The following is a 23,232-nucleotide window of genomic DNA, read 5'->3' on the forward strand; positions in this document are numbered from 1 at the left end:
TTATGGCTGCAATGCGGCGAAAGGGCAGCGTCTGCTTAACCATGTAAGGGACGCTGAGCAGGTAATTGGAAACGACATCGTATGTGCCGCCGGAAAAATCGTCAGCACATACGATGCGGCACATACATACGGCACCTACGAGCTAAAGTCATTTTTGCAGTTTCACACATTATGTTTGCTACAAATCCGTGTTGTCTCTGATGGCGACAACGGACTTCTATCGACACTGTGCGGAAATAAACAAGATATATCGCTGCATAGCACAAGTACGACATGCGCACACAACTTTAACTAGTACGTCCCCTACAATATGGAATAGAGGCAGCAATGTAGACAGCTTGGTCATTTTTTAACAGTACTCAAGAGACGGAAGTTGAAAGTATTATTAATCATTCCTGCTTCAGCAATGCCGGCGCGACCAAGACGCGGGTGTGTATCGTCCAGTAACCCGATCGATCGGTGCAGTGGTGAAGCGGGAATGAACTCCGGTCATGTTCAATGCATCATGCACATATTCAATTTCTCGGCACGCGTGAACTTCGGCCACTGCTAGCGCATACAACAGACGTGGTTTCCATTCTCAGACAGCGCACACACAAACGAAACACGAGAAAGAAGACAGGACAAGCACTCGTTGAACTTCAAGTTTTTGTATGAATAAAAGGATTATGTACCGAGTAATTATTAATTTCACGTGGGTTAGATATAGAAACCGTCATACACTCAGGAGTGATCAATAAACGATCTCGCTTCGTTTGCCAGATATTTACTTCGCTCGGCGAACCGCAGTAATCCATGTCTGTCGTCTGCTTCTTTCGTACCATTTTCTTGTGAATCGGTATAATTTCACTGGTGGCATCAACCTTTTCATGTTTACTTTGCTGTCGTGACAGTTAACAACACAATAATAATTTCCGGTCATCCGAAGAGGCGCCGTCGCAAACAAGAGACGTTTCGCGCGCAGCGCGAACTGAACGCGGGCGCGACCGCGAAGGGAAGCGGCGACGGAAACCTACACCTTCTCGCGTGCAGCGCGCGCTCAGCCTGGCCTCCTCTGGCTCAGCGCGAGCGAAGGGAACCGGCGGAAGCAAACCCCCGGGGGATTGGAAACCGTGCCGCCAGGGGAGAAACGAGCGCTGGCGTCTCGGGCGAAATAAAGCCCCTCAGGGCGAAACTTGGCGTGCGCTCGTCTATATACCGCCGCGACACCGCGAGCGACGGCGCGAGTTGGAGCCCCGTTTCTCCTCTGTCGTGACGTCACGGTGTCACGTGGTATTGAAGGCGACACCGCCGCGCCTGAGGAGCTGAGTTGAGCTCTAGTAATATGCTTCGCAGAAAAGAAAGAATATTTAAAACAATCCTTAGAAAATCTAACCTCTTTCACGTACTTTGAATGTTTATTCCTTACTACCAACGACGTTGTCTCGGTTACGTAACGTTCCTTGTTTACGAGCACCATGTGATTCATAATGCTGTAAAAAAGGCTCAGCCTTTTCTGTTTCCCTTGCATTTTAAGTAAAGGAAGATTTGCCTTTTCATAAAGCACTAACAGCGAGTCTTGTCTTCGCTATACGGAAACCTACCACTATTTCCGCCACTATTTGGCAATAGTGGCGGTAATACGGGAGGCTGTCCATTCTATGAGAGCGCAGACACCTCGTATATGGGCGGTGTTCTGCGATGCCAAATCAGCGCTACAGGCGCTAAAATGTTTTTAAAGAAAGGACGATATCACTTGCTCATGCTGAAAATTGCCGAACTTCATCACAGTGCCGAGTTAGATGACCACGTGATCACTTTTCAAAGGGTGCCAAGTCATTGCGGTGTGATTTGCAGTTAACTCGCTGACAGTGAGGCAAGATAGGCATTATCTTCCTCAGATGAAGTACGGATTGCCTACTCGCGAACTGACACCAACTCTATGATCAAGACACTCATGCAGGACCTTAACGAAGGCATACAGAGCCCATGATGGCAACATCCATAGACGCATACATGTGATCGACAGAGACGGTAAATTCCGTTTGCCCCCGAAGGTTACGCGCAGCAAAGGTCATTGCTACACAGGATTCGGCTGGGCGTTGCTTTCACACGTCGCTACGCGCACCTCATCGGCCGATAGAACAGCCCTTATTGCGCACACTGCCAGATGCCTGAAACGTTCGAACAAATACTGTGCGATTGCCCAGCATATATGCTGGAGCGAAGGACGTTGGAAAGTTCCCTAGCCAGCGTTGGCAGGCAACCACTGTCGGAGGAAGCTCCCCTCGGCCACTGCAACTTCAATGCGGGCAACTAAAGCGCTGTTCAAGTTCCTGCAGGACACCAAGCTAGACGAGAGGCTCCAGTAGGGCCACTGTCTAATATACATAAGCACTCGCCACTTACCATCATCACCCATCCCAGTACTTCCACTCCCCTTCCCTCTTCCCCAGTGCAGAGTAGCAGACTAGAGCGCACTAGCTCAGCTCGACCTCTCTGTCTTTCCTGTCAATAAATTCTATCTATTCTGACAGTAACGCTTCTAATGCAGGCAACCAATTCCAATTTTTTTTTCTCTGCCCTATCACTACTTCTCCACAGCTAAGCTGCTACCACCCACTTCTTTTTTCCTTCCCCATTTGCTGCTAATCCACAAATGCTCCTTACATGCTTCTTTTACCCTTTGCCACTTCATACCTATCTCATAATGAGCACGCCCTTCCTTGACCCAGTCATTATGTGGCACCCTTCCTATACGAAATTGACAATAATAGGTGGTTGCTCCAAACCTCTAAGATGCGATTCAGCCATTCACGCTACTAGCGGATTTACTCGTGTAAGGACCGCACATTTTTTAAATTCTTTACTTGGCGCGCGCCTTGCAGGAGGCAGGCTTGGCTACTCCCTGAAGCCTCGAACTGCATGCGCTCAGAGTGCCATGCAAAGTAACTTAACCCCTAGGATGGTGAATCGGGCAAGCTGGAACCTATCCATGATAGCAGCGCACGGTAAAACGAAGACACAGAAGAGAAAAGGACGGCACAGCGCTTGCCCCGTTTTTTCTCTTCGGTGCCTTCGTATAGCGTAGCGCTTCTATCACGAACACAACCAATGGCGGCTAACTATATCAACACACTTAAGCCGCCAACCGATCTTTCGGACACGGACAATGCCGCGTAAACGCCGAATGCTCGGGCAGTCTGAAGAAAGAATACAAATTGTGACGGTTGAATAATTACAGCAAAGCTGTGTATGGCTAGCCGATTTGTCCATCCGTCGCCGGCCTGCACGCCGAAATAGCACGCTGCAACTCCTCCGGCGCAACCCCATGTGCATATACACACAGAAAAAGAAAACTATAATATATATATATATATATATATATATATATATATATATATATATATATATATATATGAGAGAGAGACGCACGATTTGCCGACCACACCTAGATAGCACAAGACCTGTTTACTCCGATCCATGACGTCACGCTACCTGGTCCGAAATTTCATTGAAAAGGCTGGCGTGATGAAAGCGGTGACGTCAAAATCACTGTTACCTACTCGGGAGCATCCCCATTAGATTCTATGGCAGTCGGGCCAGGCAACATGACGTAATGGATCGGAGCGAGAAGGCCTTACGCTATCTATAGGTGGTGTCGGATTAGCTGCGCCAGTAGTGACGTACTTGCTCTCCGTCGAAGCCAAGCGAAAGCGCAGCTGTTTCTCTCCGCCTCCGAAATGGGTAAGCCACGCATCATGCATACTCCTTAGGAGCAGGCACTTTTCGATTAGCAACGCCGTGAGCAGAACCGGGAACGAGCTCGTCTACGCCGTGCCGATGCTGCCACTCGGGCACAAGAACAGGGTCGTGCATCCGAGCGCAAGCAGAAACTGCGTATGCAGAGGATCCGGCGGCCTACCAAGGCGTCGTTTAATGAACCATCGGGATTAACCCAGTGTTCACCGGGGCCGCACGTTTGAGCTTCGCTGGTTAACGATCTGTGCGGAGTATTAGGGAGGCGATTTTTTTTTCAGAGCGCGCCAACACAACAGAAAATTTATTCACAGGCTATCTCTCAGTGTTCCATTAAAATAAAGTTGAAATATTGTGATGCGTCGCGGGTCGTCGTGAAGTGCAGATACCGCGCATGTGACCTTGACTGCGCGCGACACTTTCAGGGTGCGCTGCGCGAAATAAATTTGGAGCTTTTACGCCCAGCCGCTGTTCCATCCAGTGAACTCAGGCGCGAGCTGCGGGCTAACCACGCACGCGGACCCAAACTCTGCTATCGCGCACGTGGGCGTAGGACCAGCACGCATGCACGTGATTTGCAGCCTTATCGCCGATGTAATCTGCTGGTAAAAAACACTTTAAGGTCGAACTTTTCGCAACGCTTTGCGTATTCGTCACCCACCACGCCCGCTGACTAGGCCTAACCACCTCACGCGCGCCTCTGCCGCGGAGTCGCCGACCAAAGTTGCGGATTGGTGCCGCGAGCGGGGATAATACGGTGATGATCGTAGGCAAAACCGCCAGCGTCACCTAGTAGCGGCTAGCTGAAATTAACAAGCACGTGGGTATGCGCCTGACGCTTAGAGCAACTATTTTCCATCTTTTCACATTCTAGTGCGGGAGTGAGTGCCCTGCACAAGGGCGGCCCTTACAGGAGTAATTACGGTGATTTTTTCATTCAGCTGTGTTTGAATTTCCAGCCGTTTATTCCGCTTGCGGGCGCCCTGCATGTTTATGTAACAGATTGCGCAGTCTGCATACTTATACATTCTTCGAGAGTCGTTCCTTAACACTTTGAGTTTCAATTCTGGTTCTTTCATTATACAGCATTGTGGCCCAGTCGTCGGGGCTCCAGCATCGCACAGAGGCCGGAAACGTAGATTCAGCAGTGTGGTAGGGATATAACTGCCGCTCCATTTACACGTGAGAAACGGTTACTCCTGCGAAAACAATTTCGGGTAGTCCTTGTTAAGTTTTTTTAGTGTTGCTGTGACTGATTAACCTTTCTAGCCGTTTATCATTCTACACGCGCATGGTAAAAGCATTCACGACTCACCTGTAGAGGTAGACGAACGCGCACACAACCACCGGAAGCATGAGAGCGAAGAGGATCTTAAGGGCGCCGCGTCCCCCCCTGTCTGCAACAGAAAAGCAAGTGCTGCATTCAGATGATGACTGCACCGCACACTGCAAGGGTGACTAGAGATAACTGCGGCGCTAGTGTCTACGGGAGTCGCAAACATGGCGGATCATCCAGCATGTGAATCATGACGGGAGTGATGGAGAGCACGTGGGTTTGCCTAAAGTCCTTCTGGCTGCCAACGGCTTTGCAATTTCTGCAAAATTTTACCTGATAAGTGCAACAAATCGCAATGATTATGCATGTGCACTGTAACTTATTGCATTCTTTGTATCAGCGCCGAGAACAACGGCAGCACAAGAAGGGAAGAACGCAAGGTGATGTGCTTAACTCAAGCTTTTTTAAGAAAAAGGCAAAAAAGTAAGGCACCGTCTGCATGCTCATGTCATAAGTCGCCAAGCATGTGCGTCTCACAACTAACCAAAAGGTCTCAGAAACGCGATCACCTTTTGTATGTGAGAGGCTTCTGCAAGTGCACGAGCTTTCTTTTTGTGCGAGCTTGACGATGATCTTAGTTCTAGAGAAGAAAGGCATGCAACCATATTCTTTACAGTGCGCAGAAGATGGGAGGTAGCTAGGCCTTCCCTTGGACATATTTTTGTGCTGACGCTTGTTCGTGCAGTTGCCACTCTGCCCACTGTATAGGCTTTTCCACGAGACAGTGGAATCCCGTAAACGACGCCAGCGGCGCAAGAGAGCGTGCGGTCTCCTCGCGACGCGCACGCTCCGACGTCGTGCGCGACCACCGCCGTGCGTCAATGGCGCGGGGCGCGTGCAGACCCTGTGTGAATCAGAGCCGACGTTTATGAAGCTTGAACAACACGCCCGAATCTGAAACGCGACACACGGTCGGCCACTAACGACGCAGCGCGACAGAAACCAGCGGTAAGAGGCTGCCCGGCCAGCGCCATCTTGCAGCCCCACAGCAGAGGAAACAAAGACTCTGGACATCGGGACGAGCGCGCCGGCAGAGAGGAACGAACCTTCAGACGTGTGCCCGTCTTGCGTACCCGGAGCGCACGCAAGCAGGGCCCCAATCCCATCAAAACGTCGGCCAATGGGTGAAGCCCGTTGAACTTCTCGTGGACGGGATGACAGCCTAGTGACAGTGCTTTATGACCCGCTGCCACCCCGTCCAGGCAGGAAGACGGATCCTCCGGCAACGCAACGGCTCCACACAACCACCGCGAGATTCCGAAACCCCACAAGTTTCTATTCTTCACAGAGCAGCCAGCAGTAGTTAACCTTCTTTCCTGCCCCTCAATCGCGGCGCAAGCGTTTCCAACCTTTAAGATGGCGGAAACAGCTACGTTAAAACGTTCGGAAAAATTTCTGAAACTTTGAGATAGTCCATGGACGTATAGCTTGGCTGACTTTCCTACGCTTTTCGCCAGTCACGTCAGTTTCTCTTCAAGTACAAGATTTTATATTTTTGACTATACCTGGTTATACCAGGTTAGATATACCTGTACAGTGCAGCAAATGTCTCTACACTGGAGACATTTCAGCTACCACACTGTTCCATTGTATTTTCTGCTGCCAGCGGTAGTGCCGAATGCCAAGTGGTTAAGCTGTTCATCAGTGAAACTTTGCCTGGGCTGCGCGCCAAATATTTTTGGATGTGAAAGCGAGGGCGTAGTTGTAGAGCAATTCTTGCTCGAGGCTACCTGTGTGAAACCTTTTTGTCATTCAGTCTTTTCTTCTTTGCTTCAGGAGACTGGTGGTATGTGTGTGTGTACAAAGTGTAACATGGCTATGTAATTCATTGGTCTGCAAATGATTCAGTGTGACCTTACCCTGCTTTCGCCAGAGTGTGCCTCTTGTAGGGTGCTTTTGAGACAGAAACCAATTAGCATTTATGAGCATTCCTTCCTCAGGTACTCCAATGTAGCTTGCAGTGCATTGCAGTTCATGTTCAGGTTTATATCGAGTGTCCCAGTTAACTTGGAACCCCGAGAGCTCCAGAGAAATCGTACCAACTGCGTAGTAGCCGTAGCCGTGTGTACTTACAGACGGTATTTCTTTCATCAGTAAGTATTAATTAATTGCTTGTAATTAGTAAAACCTGAAATTATTGCTTGAATCGCAAACATGCCAATTACAAAGTTGTAGGGCACCTTAAATAACCTCCGCATCAAGCATGTGTTTCGTGCCCAGCTTTGCCTCGATGGTTTTTCCGAGAAAAAACTAAAGCGCGCGAAACATCCAAAATACGAAATAGATATGCGCTCCCAAGCGAATAGCCACGGATACAGGGCTTTACTAGCGGCGGCAGCTAGATACAGCGCTTCAAGCTATGCGATTGCCATGGCATTATGAAAACACGCCGCTGACGAATTGATATGCGTAGCGGAACTATAGAAGGAAAGGGGGGGGGGTGATTTAGAGGCAGGGAAACCATGGATAGTGTGTTTGGAGGCTAGTTGGTGCTTTTTGACTTAAACTGCGCAAGGGACGAGGCAACCGAGGTACAAAAAGACAGGACGGACGCGTAGAACGAGCGAAGACAGGACGAACGCAGTCCTGTCCTCTTCAACCCCGGTGTCGTCCGTTTCTAGCGCAGCTTAAGCTCACGGGAAACCGTGACAGCCCACTTCGGACTCTAATTTTGCGCACTCATCTTGTTCTGTAGATCCCGGAAAGTATGTTTTTTGGTTCCTTTAGCAGCAAGCCTTGCGCAGGCTGTATGCATATAATGCGTTTTCGCGGATTTGTACGGCCAGCATATGCTGTTACGTAAATAATTTTTGCTTGACGTGTCAGTGCGCAGATAATAACGGGAGATCTCAACGGTATACGACGCCAGTGACCTGCCTTTAAAGCAGACAGTCATGCCCTTCACGAATGATCAGAAGGCTAAAATGGCCCTGGCTCTGCGGGCGGCGCACGGCGACATCAGAAAGGCAGCAAAGCTATTCCGGATGCGGCATTGCGGAGGACGCCCTAGTCCGTCAACAATACACAATACTTAGAACGTACGAAGCCCTTTGCAAGACTGCTAGTGCCACAAGAAAGCGACACAGGACTGCGACTATAGTTCAAGAAGCGGAAACGGATGTTTTCGCATTCTTTGCTGCTAAGCTTCACAGTATATATTGTGCGCGACACCAGTGCGGAGGCCGGAACCTTAAGGTCATCAGTGTGGAGGATTTCAAAAAAAGGCCATATGCACCCGTACCATGTACGTACATCTTCATCAAAAACTTGAAGACCGAAATTTTGAAAACAGACTTGACATTGCCAATTGGATTTTCAAGAAATGTGAAGCAGAACCGGGCTTTCTCACTCGCGTGCTCTGGACGGACGATGCTAATTTCTCCAGAAACGCACAAGTTAATCTTCACAACGCGCACTACTGAAGTGATAGTAATCCCCAGTGGCTGGCACAAACAAGACAATAATACCAACGGTCGTTTAATGTGTCGTGCGGTATTTTTGATGGCAACATCATCGGACTCATCTCTTTTGACGACACTTTAACAACGCAAGGCTACGTCAAACGCATACTCGAGGGCATCCGTGAACCACGTCTGTTGCAACGTTCCACTTTCAACGTTCAACTGTTGCAACGTTCCACTTGCAACTGTTGTAACGTTCGGAACATCTGGCTTCAACCCGACGGTGCTCCTGCGCATAGTCAGTATAGAACGTGGCTCGACAAGCTTTTTCCTGGACAGTGGATTGTCCGGCATAGAGTTGTACCCTGGCCTGCAAGGTCGCCGGACATGACACCGCTGGACTTCTTGTGGAGCTACGTGAACGACTGCGTGCATAGCCGCGAAGCTACCACACCGGACGCCCTAAAGGCAAAAACAAGCAGAGCCTGCCGCGAGATTGCAACGTCGTTGGTCAAAGCTGCAACAGCACAATTGTTGGAAAGAAGCAAGTACTGTATTGTTTCAGATGGCGACCTGTTTGAGCACGTGCTATAAGTGGCAGTGGAAAATAACCACTCGAAACTGGTGCAAAACGTGACTGTTTAACGCCCCTTCATGATGTCATCTAATCCTTACATAAAAAAAAAGCTTGTGACAGTGACAGAAATAGGTAAAAAACCACTTTGTTTTGCCTCTTTCCCGGAGTTCAAGAGACAGAAAGGGTAAATGGCTTAACCAGTTGCACTTTTGGATGTTTCTTTTGCTATCTTCGCCTGGTCGTTTCTGAGCGCTCTGGAGCGCTCCCGCGAGCGGCGTTGTCTTCGGCTGGTTGAAAGAGGGTGCGCGCCCTGCGTTCGGCTGGTTCTCGATTGCTCTCCTCCATCTTGGAGCGCCATAGGAGCGCTCTGAGGCGCTCCGAGCCCTGTCGTCGGAGCAGTCATCGAGATTGAAACGTCATCGCAGCGCCGCGTCGCTGCTGTTGGCGACGGCCCACCGTAACCTTGGCAACCTAGGCCACTGCATGCTGGCGTCTCGACGAACGCTCGTCCCGCCGGCACGTCCGCCGGTTGTTCCGGCAGCGCCGGGAGCTTTGGATAGGCGAATCATCGGACGTTGGCAGTAGTCACGTGGTTTCGCATCAGCAATTCCCTCCTTCGAGAGCGAGTCGCACGTGCGGCTTGCGCGCTTGTCCTCTACCTTTGAGCTCGGGAAACGCCCGATTTACCCGACTATGCTTCGGGGCATACTTCACTGCCCTGCCTTCGATGTGGAGCACACGGACTTGTGTACAGTCTATCGGCGACTGGGACTGACTTGCGATACGGCGACCGCGCTGCTATTCCCTGCAGCCCACTCGTCCATCATGAAGCACGCTCTTTCGGCACTGCTAGACTACTGCGATGCGACGCACTTGAGAGCGTGGCTCTGAGCCCCGCACTCACTTTTTTCCCCTTGCCACGTTCGCCCTGTCTTTCTCTCCCTCATCTTTTTCTTCCCATTCCCCCCTTCCCCGTGCAGTGCTGTTGAGGTGTCCTCCTGTGAGAGACAGTCACGGCGCTGCACTCATTTCTTCCGTTCCCTTTTCTAAAATCACTTCACACACACACACACACACACACACACACACACACACACACACACACACACACACACACACACACACACACACACACACACACACACACACACACACACACACACACACACACACACACACACACACACACACACACACACACACACACACACACACACACACACACACACACACACACACACACACACACACACACACACACACACACACACACACACACACACACACACACACACACACACACACACACACACACACACACACACACACACACACACACACACACACACACACACACACACACACACACACACACACACACACACACACACACACACACACACACACACACACACACACACACACACACACACACACACACACACACACACACACACACACACACACACACACACACACACACACACACACACACGCGCGCGCGCGCGCGCGCGCGCGCACGCGCGCATACAGGCGACGAGAGCTTCCTTTTTTTCTTTTTTCGTGTTCTTTAGCGCTGTTCTTTATTAAACATTGGTTGAATTTCTTTCGTCGCTTTGTTTCATGATACGCGAAGGTGAAAGCTACCCCGAGCGCCTCATGACCGAGCACAACATTCTTGCGTCCGCAGATGCTGACGCTTATCGCACCACGCTAGTTAGGTCGCGAAACCGCTCGAGCCATCCCACATGACGAAGCCTTATAAGATGCGGCGATAAACGAATGCAGCCGTATATCTTTCAAAGGTTGCTTAGAGGCGCTTGAGCAGCGGCGCGCGCATCTATTTCACATTTCGCGTATTTCGTGGGCTTTCGCTTTTCTCATAAAAAAAAAAAAGCTACCAGGCACATTTCAGGACAAAACAAATGCGGAGGTTATTTAAGGTGCCCTACAACTTCGCAATTGGCATGTTAGCGATTCAAAGAATAATTAAAAAGTTACCTAATTAAAAGCAATTAGTACTTCGTGATGAAAAAAATACTGCCTTTAAGTACGTATGAATGCCACTACTATGCAGTCGGTACAATTCCTCTAGAGCTCTTGGGTTTATTTAATATTTTGGTCCAGGTTAACTGGGACACCCGGCATAAGTTTCTAATACGAACCTTACACACTCATTACTTCTGAACTGGGGTGCAAAAATTTTGTTTATGCAACGTCAGTCAGTCTCATCATGCACTGGTGTAACATGGTGCTCACTTGTCACACTAATATTTGTTTGAGTATAAGCTATGAATTTACTGGTGTCTTTAGAGCTCAACTAGACGAATAATAATTTCACTTTACTGTCGCTTTTTTGTTTTTATAGTTACACCATTACATTATTTGATATATCAAAGGCGATATCATAGAGAAAGGAATTCAACAAGAGGGGACACTCGGCGAAAACTGGCAACTACCTAATGTCAATCCCATCCATTAGCTTATTTATTTATTTATTGTACCCTCAAGGCATACAAGCATTATAGAGGGGAGGGGTCAATCATTCAACATAAATACAGTTATTTGCACATACACAATTGAAAATTTCAAACATCGGAACAAAAGTTATTTCTAATAACAACGAAAATTCCCACTGTCACGCAAGGCTTGTACAATAATTACGGCAAGAAAATACTATAGCAGCCGATTAAGACACTAAAAATGAAGTTTCTAATCGACATAGAGAACGTTTACAGAAAAACAAATGTTGGAATGGGTTAAATTGCGCTGGCAAGACTTTCACGAAAATTTTCACAGTTGGTAATGCTAACTAATGAGGCGGGAAGATGGTTCCAGTCAAGGCTGGTTTTGGGCAGGATAGAGTGCGAGTATGTTACAGTGTTTTGGTGAGGGACATGGACTTTGTGGTGGTGATCAAGTCGAGATAAAACAAAATTGTGCGGTTTAATCAGTCGGGTCCCAAGAACATGATTATGATGATAGATTGACGGCCATGAAAGTACTTCGAAAAATGATTGACTTGCCTCCGCTGACACTTCCCTTGGTGCTAAAGAGCTGAGAATATTAAACATCAACGCCTGCAGTGTCGTTAATAAATCGGAAAGCCTTGAGGCAACTATCATGGGCTACAATCCCCATGTAGCTGTGATAAAAGAAACATGGTTGCATGACAATATTGAAGAACGTTATTGTGTTTCCTCCATCTTATCGAGCACATCGCCGTGACAGGTGTACTAGAGGTGGCGGGGTAGCAGTTTTGGTAAAAGAAACTATATCCGCTACTCTGTTATGTCAGGCCGCTAACTTGGAATCTATTACAATAAAGCTTGCTTGCTGGGATAAATCATTTTTGCTATTTGCAGTTTATCGAGCACCTGACTCGCCCCCAGAATTCTTTCGTGATCTTTTTGAACACATGGGGTGCGATTTTGTAGAAATGCCTTTTTTCATGCAAATGCCTTTTCGCGTGACGTCATCTATTTTGGTAATTGTGGTTACGTAGGCACCACGTTTCTTGGATCGTCCAATCAGAAGCTCCCTTCATTGGCCGGATGTTTCTTTCGTGTTCTCTTCTCTTTTTCCGGGGCTGTATAGCAAATTTCTTTTGTAAAACAGCACTTAATAAAAGCGGACTTCCATCCTGCGTAAAGCCAATTCATTTTGTTACCTTACAACGCAAAAACTGCCGCAGTCTAAAGAAATGCAAACGCAAGTGCTCTATTTTTGAAGCCGTAGCCACATAGTAGTCGTATGTGCATCAAATCCATGCCGTTGAGCGCACGCAAAATGGCAGCCTCTGTTTACCTGAACAGCTGACAGCCCGTAGCGTGTCCGTCTGAACAGCTGACAGCCCCTTGCGTGTCCGTAATTGCGCCCCCCCCCCCCCCCCGTCAGGTACAGGATTGAGGTGAGTGGCTATTGCTCGTGTAGTGCTTGCATTGTCGTGTGGTTTTCGCTGCATGTCTGACGTGTGATAATTTCTACTTCAGGAAGGGCCAAGAAGAATTATCCGTAGCCCCCGAGGTCAAACTTTGCAACATAGTGGATCGAGAACTGTCAAGGCATTTTCCATAGGGCACCGCCATGACATAACGATAGCTTCGTCAAAGTTATCGCTGCATCGGTAATACTTCCTGCACTGATACACTCCGAGAAAGAAGCTGCTACCACATAAAATGTGAGTAGTGACTTCACCTTTTTTTACATTAGTCGTATAAAAAGGCAGAAATAAGTCGTAGTGAGCACTTAATGCAGGCGCTTAGCTTAGACAGAATGCTTGCCTCTAAATTTCTTACTGTACTGCGGGCCGGCTGAAACTCCCAAGTTGACAAAGAGAAAATGGCAGCAAAAGGGCCGCGGGTGTCGAAAGAGCAGGCGGCTATTCTCGTGCAGTTCATCGAGCAGCACCCATACCTGGCGAGAGCTTCTACAGAGTTCTCGCCACGTGTGACTGCTGCTCGAAAAAACGAACTGCGGGAGGAGGCGGTCCTTAACGCACAGAGGCCAGCCGTAAAGACCACCAGCCGTTGGCGCAACCATTGGGCCAAAATGGCCCATAAGGCGAAAAAAGAAGCGGCCAGGGTCGCGAGCGAGAAGAGGTGAGCTTCTAATGATGCTGACAGTAACGTCGTTTCACGTTGTCGTTGTTGCCGTGTTTGCAGGGCTGCTGGAGGAGTGGGTGGCGTCGACGGCCGCGTCCTCGACGTCCTTATGAGGACAGGTGGGGTCCTTGTTTCCCCACCTCAGTTCTTCGCCGATAGCGAGGTGCGTGCATTGGATTTTAAAAAAGTGTTGTTTTGTGTGACCTGCTGTGGCCTCACAAATTTTCAGCATTACATTGCAACACAATATCGCAAAATTTTTTAAGCCCTTTTTTTGTGCAAGTGACAATAAGGTTATGTACTCTGAGCAGCAACTTGTGTACATGATGCGCATTGCACACACTGCTCGCAATGCCTGAACACTACTCTGACTGCAGGACCCAAGTTCAGAGGAAGCTGCAGGGCCCAGCGGTTCCCGCAGACATCCACCAGCGACAAGTGCCTTCGTGGTGTCGGGCCCTGCAGCTGTTGCTGGGCCAAGTGGCCTTGCACGTAAGGCAGTGACCTAGCTTTTGTAGTAGCATTGTTGTTTGCAGTTGCTGTATAATCTTGCTATGAAGTAAAGTACGTCACTGTGCTGTTATTACCTTTGTGTCCAGCATCCAGCTCTTATTCATGGAGGAGAAATGCAAGACTACACATGACATGATGTTGTAATAGAGATTCCTTGTGCTTCTTATTTACTGCTACCAGCAACTTTCTGTGGCATCTTTTGCTCTAACTACCTGTTTTGTGTATCATTATTGTAGCTATGCAGCTATAATGACATTTCGAAGTGACTGGTAAGGACAATCAATCTGTGTAGGTAGGATAACAGTGAATGAGCAGCCTTTTCTTTTGCCTTGCATGAAGAGCCGCCGGCTACCCCCCAGGTACCTCAGCCTGCCACCCAGGTGCCGCAGCCTACCCCTCGAGAGCCACGGGCACCCCGTAGACAGCCCAGGCAGCAGGAACTTGATGGTGCCGTGGTGACTGCTACTGCCGAATACGTTCGCCAGAGCCAGTTGGCGGAAGCCAGAGCTCAAGAGGACGCCCGCTTCCGCCAACAACTGCTGGAGCAAAACCGGCAGGTATGGGTAAGGCCACAGATGTATATTTTTCTGCGTATGAAATTGATGAGCATACGACCTGAACTTTGAACTTTATTTGCATCTATACAACGTACAGATAGCAGGGGCACAGACAAAAAGCCATAAAATCGGCTTGACTAGGTCTGTGTCCCTTATTGGTTTCTTTGGCATCACGTAGCAATGCGTGCACAAATACAAGATGAACAATAAAAAATATATACAATATGGGGATAAATGCGACTACTTATACAAAGTTATTTCGCACTGCGGCGAAAAAATTGACATGAGTGCAGAAATAACATTGTCATACAGGTTACGAAAAACACGAACAGGAAAATAACAAAATTCAGACATTATGAATCCCTTTTCGTTCACGGGTAACATTCACAGAAATACAAAAACTAAATAGGTCACTGTGCAATTACAGCTTAGAATACGTATACATCATAACAAAACACAAAGAAAAACACTAAGCATTCACGTGAATGCCAATATGAATGGCAAGTGTGGCCACCCAATTGAAATGATAATAAGTAGGGTAATCAATGAAAAGAGTTAAGTAGAGATGGTAGTTCATGGCGCAGCATTTGATTCCCGTAGTTAGTTCTTGAGTGCGGAATATGCCAAGTTTCTCTGTGACGTGTACTGAAACTGCTTGTATTTAGTGTTAGCCTTGACAAGTGCGTAAGAAAATGAGTGCTACCTTTTCTTTCTGTAAAAAAGCGTTTCAGCAAAATTGTATTGTAGACCGATTTTATCGGCGCTATATCTAATTGACAAAAAAGAGGATCAGTATGCGCATCGAATGAAGAGTTTGAAATTGCACGGATGGCTTTCTTTTGCAATAAATATAGAATGTTGATGTTACTGCTAGTCGTGTTGCCCCATACGAGGTGACAATAGTTAACATGAGATAAGAAAAGAGAATTATAAAGTAGGAGCTTCACTCTTAGTGGTAAAAGAAAGCGTAATCTTATTAGTATTCCAACAACTCGTGCAAGTTTGTTAGCAATAATGTTGACATGGTCATTCCACAGCATATTCTCTTGGAATATGACACCTAAGCTTTTAACCGATGGCACTATGTTTATGAAAGAAGTGCCTATTTTTAGATGTCCGTCAATACTGTGCCTCTTGTTTTTTGGCTGGAAAAGCACGCCTTTTGTTTTGGTAGTATTAATAGTTAATGAGTTGAATAAGCTCCACTTGTTTATTTGGGCTAATGTATCATTAGCAACACATAGCAATTCTTTGACGTCCTTAGAAGTTATGAACAAACTAGTGTCGTCGGCATAGATAACAAATTGGGCGTTGGTATTGATATTAGTTATGTCATTTATATACAGGTTAAACAATAGTGGTCCTCTCTAAAAATTATATTAATCAATGAACAAGCATGACGTATACGTGTAGTCCTGTGGTGATATCTTGTACACATTCGCGTGATATAACATATGTAAATATCTACGCAATTATGTGGCAAAAAGAAAAAGAAGTGGCGTTAAGTTCAAGGAAGCAGGTATAGCACTGTAACACATCTTAATGGAATGCGACGGCACAAGTTTGATGGGCCATAAATATATTTCCAGTGTTTGAATATACAATGGCAAGACAATAGCCTACATATGCGGATGAATGCAACACACGAAGGCCTTGTTATTGAGCTTCTGTAATTAAACTAATTACGCATCTTTGCTAACAGCACCACGAGGCCCACATGGAGAGCCTGCGGCACCTCGGGGAGGAGGTGGCGGGAAGTGCAGCGGCAGCGCCTCGAAGTGGCGCGTCGGTCGAGCGAGACCAACGAGCGCCTGCTCCAGCTGCTGCCTGCACTGGGGCATAGCCAGGCCCCTCCCCCCTCTCAGGGCCCACGTAATTAAAGAAAGCAAAGGTAGCATAGGCAGGGAATTTGTAACTTATCTTAAAATTTGCTGATGTATTAATGATATGAAGGGCAAATATTGCTAGTTTGCAAATAATTGCTGAAGTCACCCTTTAATGCAACCATAAGTAGCATAGCCATTGCAGCATGAATTTTTTCTTCAAGGTTTACTTCGCCAATAAGAGCGTGCATACCATCAGGCTCACCTGCAAAAGTGCCAGTAGGCCTGGTGTGTGCGGGCATTCCGACTGGGGCACTGCTATTTTGAGGTGTCTAGTTATTGTCATGTCAATTTAAGCACAACGCCACACTGCAAGTGTTCTACAATTTAATCCTTGTCATCGAATGGTGAAAGTTTCAGGCCTTAATATAATGTCGAAAGCAACCTGTCAATATACACAGCAACAAAGAAAAATAAGTTATGAAAATTTCTTGCCTATGCTCCTTCTTTTCATTTGTAATGTTTATTTTTTGTTTGTTGCATATTTGTTTGTGTCACTACGTACTGAGCTGGAATGTCTCTTTTCTTGCACATCTGTCTCATTATCAAGCATTTTGTTGTCATTCAGTAATCATTCAGGTCGTGATACATAGTATGTTTAGCCCTTGTGGTGGAATTTGTGTGCAATATTTATGCAGTTTGTCTTACTGAATATCAAAGTATGATGTTATGGCTCTTTCAGTTTCAGAGCGCCACAACAGCATGTGCCTTTCACATGTAGTGATGTGCCTATACATTTCGCTGCGATAAATATTCGGTTGGCGTGTGATTTAGGCACCTGCTCATTCCTGTTTCTGGTGCAGTTTACGCCAGTTGCTATTACTGTGTACTTGTGCAGCGTACAACAGTTTTCTTAAACAATGCATGCCGTTACCTGTGATATACTATGATGCAAGAACAATGTGATCCAATATTTATTCCAACGTGTCTGTGATATGTTGCATAATGCCTCTACTACTGAGTACTCACGATTCTCACACTTCTTCAATGTAGAGACGGTCGCATGTGATGTGTACATAAACAAGTTTATGTTGAAGGCTGAAATACAGAAAGGTCCAGTTTTCCTATAGTGCTTTAATTTACACATCGCAACCACATTTCTAGTGCTAGCTTGCACTGTACAAATATTACTGTATAACATTGCTGAGTTCTGCCATATACAAGTGAGGTAGCTTTGTTGACGCTTTGTTGAAATCTATCAACTGCGTGTGCGTGCACACACTTCGCGGGAGCCACAGCGTTTGACACGTCGGACGACCAGTTGGACGGCATTTTCGTCACTCGAAAGGAACTTTGCCGTTGCTGCGAGACAAAATGGTGGACGACCTAGAAGCTGCGCGTGCAAGAGCACGTTCCATGGAGCGGAAGGTGTGACGTGCACTGTACATCTTGGCTTTTGTGAGCTTCTCTGTGCTAGTAGAAAGTGAGGACACAGGCGCTGATGTCCATCAATACGTAAGGGGATACGAGTATGAATAAAAATTCTGCAGGCTACATGCACTTAGATGACGACAGCAGCAACAAGCGAATTGTGGCAGACACTTTGAAAATGCACTTATTTTTAGCTTGTTTTCAATCTCATATGTCACCACTAAAGATACTGTTTAACTTACTATAAATGCAGGCTTTACATAACCCTTCACTACACAACTTTTATGTACCCGCCGTGGTTGCTCAGTGGCTATGGTGTTAGGCTGCTGAGCACGAGGTCGCGGGATCGAATCCTGGCCGCGGCCGCCGCATTTCGATAGGGGGGAAATAATGCGAAAACACCCGTGTACTTAGATTTAGGTGCACTTCAAAGAACCCCAGGTGGTCGAAATTTCCGGAACCCTCCACTACGGCGTGCCTCATAATCAGAAAGTGGTTTTGGCACGTAAAACCCCATAATTTAATTTTTTTAACAACTTTTACATTTCTCAACAAATCATGAATGCTTTGCATTACGCAGACATCAACTACAACTTAACACGGGAAATGTATCTGCAATTTCACAGCATGAAATTACTTAAAATTGTGTGCATGCACCTAGCGATGCTGACGCTGCTGTTGACGTCGCAGCTGCCGCCGCACGCGCCTCAAATAACGCATGTGCTGCACACGGGTTGTGCCAAACATGCCAATCACATTGTCGCGAACAGCCCACCCTCTCAAGTAGTGCATTCTAGACCCCGTGTTTCGGGGCAGACTGTATGGCATGGGGTCGCCGTTATTGTCAAGCTCACTACTACTGCCGCTGCTGCTGCCGTCATCGCCTGATTCTATGTCGCCTTCAGAAAGGCGAAGGTTGTGCAACACAGCACATGCCGCGACAATGTTGGCTGCACGTTCCGGCTCGTAGAGGAGGGTGCGATATCGACGAAGACAGCGGAAACGGCTCTTTAAGAGCCCAATGCACCTCTCCACTACGGAACGCATGGCGGCATGTGCTGCGTTGCACTGCCCCTCGGCTGTGTGCACTGGAGGATGGCCAGGAACGGGGGTCAGGAGCCACGGCCCCAAGGGTAGCTACCACTGTCACCTGCACAAAGATGGAAATAGCACATTGAGTACTGCGCTGACGAGAGGCAAGTTCTCAACTGAGGAAAGCTACAGCATCATTCAACGAAGGTAGACTTCAGGGTTGCAAGTCCCAAGTAAAAGCACGAGTTGAGCATGTCCATACCCGACACAAACTCTTAACCAATTTACAAGTGCCCTACTCGGTGCCTGCCACAAACAAGAAATCAACACTTGTTGGTGCTATCAATGACATAAGTAGCACTAATGTGTGTTCATTTCTTCTGATTCTCTCAGGCACTGGGTGCAGTCAGCACTAATACGTGTTACTTTCGTCAGCTCCTCGCAAGACACATAATGTGCTTGTAACTTAATACTTCGAACATTGCCAATGGTGGCAGTCAATGTCTTCATTTTCTTTTTTCACTCTGGACTTACTCATGTTCTTGTGGTTTGGTTGAAAGTTTGGATTGGAGCGGACACGGCGTTCTGCGCTGCTGAAGCGTGACTGCGTCAAAAAAATTTTTCTCGCCGAGGAGGTATTCGCCGGGATTCACGATGCGCCCCGCTTGGAACCGCCGGCGCAACCATGTCGTCCGCCAGACGAAAGCGTCGTGGTCCGACCCCGGTCGCAGAGGGTCAAGGCCAAGATTTTCATGTCCGCTTCGCAGATCTGAGGTAAAACGTAAACCAGAGAAAGTGCCCGTTGACGAGAGCAACGTAACTTTCAAAAAGGATCCAGAAAACGTGAGTTTTACTTACGAACATGCAGTTGAGGGCGTAGTATCCCTTGCGGCACATGAACACAGCCTTGCGCTCACCCTTGGGTGCGACAATGGCTATGAGGCTGCCGTCTACGCATCCGATGACGCCGGCGATAACACCGCGCGGAAGGGAACCCTCCTTCACGGCTGCCTTTTCCTCGGCTGTCTTTGGAAAATGGAACCACTTGTTGCGGGCCCCTGCGTTCACGACAGCCTCTGCCACACGTCGCACGCACTCGCTCGCTCACCTTCGACTGCGACACACGGATCGTCTCCTCGCTCCCAACGGACGCTTGGAAGCTCCCGGTAGCAAAGAAGCGCAGCGCACACAACACTTTTCGCTCCACCGACAGTCCCGTCGCTCGCTCAGCTTCTAGTTCCCCCGCCAGTTCCTCGCACAACAACCACACCATTCCCTTCGAAAGGCGAAAACGCCGTCGAAAATGGGCATCCGGCATGTCAAACGCGTTGTCTGCTCTCCGTGTTCACGTCGGCGACGGCGAAGAGCCACGGCCATAGCGATCAGAGGGGCGGCCATTTTTTTTTATGCCTTCGGAAACGACCCTGCCTCTGGCCTAGCCAAAAATCCGTGCCTTTTGCTCCGCATAATGAGTGCGTCAACGTCACTATGACGATTACAGTTTTTGCGGGTTCCTGACGTCGCGTGATTGACAGACAAAATGGGCGCGGCCCGGTCATTTTCGACCAATGACTGCGCAGTGATGGCCGCAAAAGGCATAGAAAAAGTGATAGAATTCCTACAAAATTGCACCCATGGTTTCATCCAGAAGCGATAACGTACTACTTGTAGGAGACTTTAACCTACCAGATATTGATTGGGAGGACGGGTTTCACTGCTCCGGGATTAAGTCACACTTGGGTTACTTGCATGAAAGCAGTCTGTCTCACAATCTACAACCAGTTGTAAAAGAGCCAACGCGCACCTATGGTACGTCAGCAACCATACTTCAACCAACCTCGTTTTTGTAAGTCGTTCTATAGTTTCGGTTGAACCTGGAATTTCTGATCATAGTCTGGTATAATTTTCTGTTTCTTTGGAAGTGCTTAACACCAAAAAATGTAAAACAACCACTGTTAAAGATTGTGCTCGTGCCAGAGACGAAAGTGTCTTGGATTATCTTGAGCAATGCCTTGATAACTTTCACAGTAACAAGACTACTGTGCTTTGGGATAAATTTAAAGAAATGATCACTCACTGCCTTAACAACTTTATTCCCAATAAAACTAAAAAAACTTCCGAGAGTACTCCCTGGATAACGAGATAGATCTTGCACCTTAAAAGAAAAGTTAAGCGCTTAAGACGACGATGTGATTCACGTGTTTCAATTCACGAAATCCAAAATAAACTAAACCAAGAAGTACGGCAAGCTAAGCGCTGGTATATTCACCATACATTTACAAATTTCATTCAACCGGCACCCCAAAAATTTTGGGCTTTTCTAAGCATAAAAACCAAGTTAATTGACCAAATTGTTCACGAGCGCCATGTCGTCGTCGAAAAACAACGCATCGCGGAACACTTGATTATTTTCAGAGTGTTTTTTTCAATTTCGATGATGGTATAAACCTCAACTGCATGTCTTGTAACTCGACCTCTGATATTGTTTGGCAACCGGGTGTAGTGTCGACGTTGCTGAAGCTCAAAGCTAAACTTGCACGGCTGGAAGACCAGCCAGGACCGTTTCCATGCGCCGCTGAAAAATCGCGGGAGCCGAGGCAACTCCAAACGGAAGACGGTTATAGCAGAACAACCCCTTGCGAGTGTTTATCACGGCCAACTTCCTCGCCTCCTCAGCCAAAGGGAGTTCGTTATATGCATCCCTAAGGTCCAGTGTTGTGAAAAATGATCCCCCACGTAGCGACGCGAAAATGTCTTCAATGCTTGGTAAAGGGTACTGCTCAGTTATGCACGGAGCATTGATTGTGGTTTTGAAATCGCCGCAGATGCGAAGGGAACCGTCTTGAGTACTGGTACGATTGGCGCCGCCCACTCAGAATGTGCTATGGGCGATATGCCTTGCTCTACTAAACGGTCCAGCTCACTTTCCACTTTTTTCACGAAGAGCATAAGGAATTGACTGCGCCTTGTGGAACTTGGCGTGGGCGCCTTCTCGAATGTGGAATTTCACAGGTGGCCCCTGAATGTTTCCAAGTCCTGCCTCAAAAAGGGCAGGAAACTCGGTCCTGAGGCTGTCGGGATCTGCTGACGTCGATTGAACCGTAGCGAGAAAGCCGGACGGCAAAAGCGAGAACGCTTGGATTAGTCCCTTCCGCAAAGGCTGGGACCCGAGCAGCCTGTAACTATCAGTGTGGAAGGTACAGCGTTTCCCGCAAATGGGCTTCAAGGTGCAGTTCACCGCCAATAGGTAGCTTGCCCAAGTAACAGCTGAGCGTGTGTTTGCATTTCGATAAGCGTGGCCAACTCAGATGGTGCTTTAGATACACCTCCTGCGGAATGATAGAAAACGGTGATCCCGTGTCAATAAGCATGTTCAAGGGCACGCCGCCCCAGCGCATAACTCTGCGGAACGCCTGGAGCAAAGATTTCTTTTCCCGTGATTCCTGCAATGTGAAGACTGATGAAATAACGCCTTCCCCCGTTTCGGATACAGCGCTCTCATAATGAAGTGCGTTAGCGACGCCATCGCGCCTACGACCAGCCCGGAGCCCCGAGTGGGAGCGGCATTTTCTTGTGAAATGACCAGTCTTCCGAAAGCGAAAACACTGCTCCTTTTTAAAGTGCGGACAGTCGCTTGCTTCGTGATCGTAGTTTCCGCAGCGTGCGCACTCAGTATGGCTTTGCTTATCTTTGGTGAAGGTCTGATATCGGCGCGATTTACTCGCTACAGTGCACACCGCTGCCTCATTATCAGGTCTAGTCATGGCGCTTACTTCTAGTGCGGCTGTCTCTGCCGCTATGGCAATCATTTCAGCTTGGGCAAGTGCGAGCTCAGTTTTTTCAAGCAGCGTCTGCTGCACCGCCCGATTTCGGATGCCACAAACAATGCGGTCCCGTAACATACGGTCCAAACTGGTGCCGAAGTGACAATTATCCGCAAGCTTGCGTAGCTGAACAACATAGTCCCGGACAGATTCGTTTGCAGCCTGATCCCTTGGAAAGAACTTGTAACTTGCGGTAACCTCATTAGTCTTCGGCGCATAGTGGTTATTTAGGATGGCAAGTGCGTCCTTGTAAGTCAGGCCATTTACTTTCTGGGGGCGCAGTGTCCAGCAAGAACGCCTACCGTCTTCGTTGACAGTGTCGAAACTGTTAGGAATGGCCGTGCGGGGTGGCAACGTGCCAGCTTTCAGTCCGCTGCAAGTGTTCCAATCCCACCA

At 47.9% G+C, this 23,232-nt stretch overlaps 1 protein-coding gene across 7 annotated transcripts in view; it reads right to left on the reverse strand.

Annotated features, from left to right (window-relative positions):
• Positions 1-23,232, reverse strand: part of LOC135918004 (nidogen-like) — a 382,953-nt gene that overhangs the window by 33,691 nt on the left and 326,030 nt on the right. For 6 of the 7 annotated variants that reach the window (XR_011507287.1, XR_011507286.1, XR_011507284.1 and 3 more), the window contains one exon: positions 5,054-5,135. Coding sequence is in view for 3 of the 7 variants with exons in the window: in XM_065451667.2 (XP_065307739.2) it covers positions 5,054-5,135 (82 nt within the window). In the remaining 4 variants the exon portion in view is untranslated. Of the gene's footprint in view, positions 1-5,053; positions 5,136-16,919; positions 19,131-19,546; positions 19,782-19,870; positions 20,071-23,232 lie in introns of those variants that run through there. The other variant, XR_011507285.1, reaches the window with a different exon arrangement.

This window comes from Dermacentor albipictus, chromosome 7 (genome assembly GCF_038994185.2).
Source record: "Dermacentor albipictus isolate Rhodes 1998 colony chromosome 7, USDA_Dalb.pri_finalv2, whole genome shotgun sequence".
In the NCBI taxonomy this organism is placed as follows: domain Eukaryota; kingdom Metazoa; phylum Arthropoda; class Arachnida; order Ixodida; family Ixodidae; genus Dermacentor; species Dermacentor albipictus.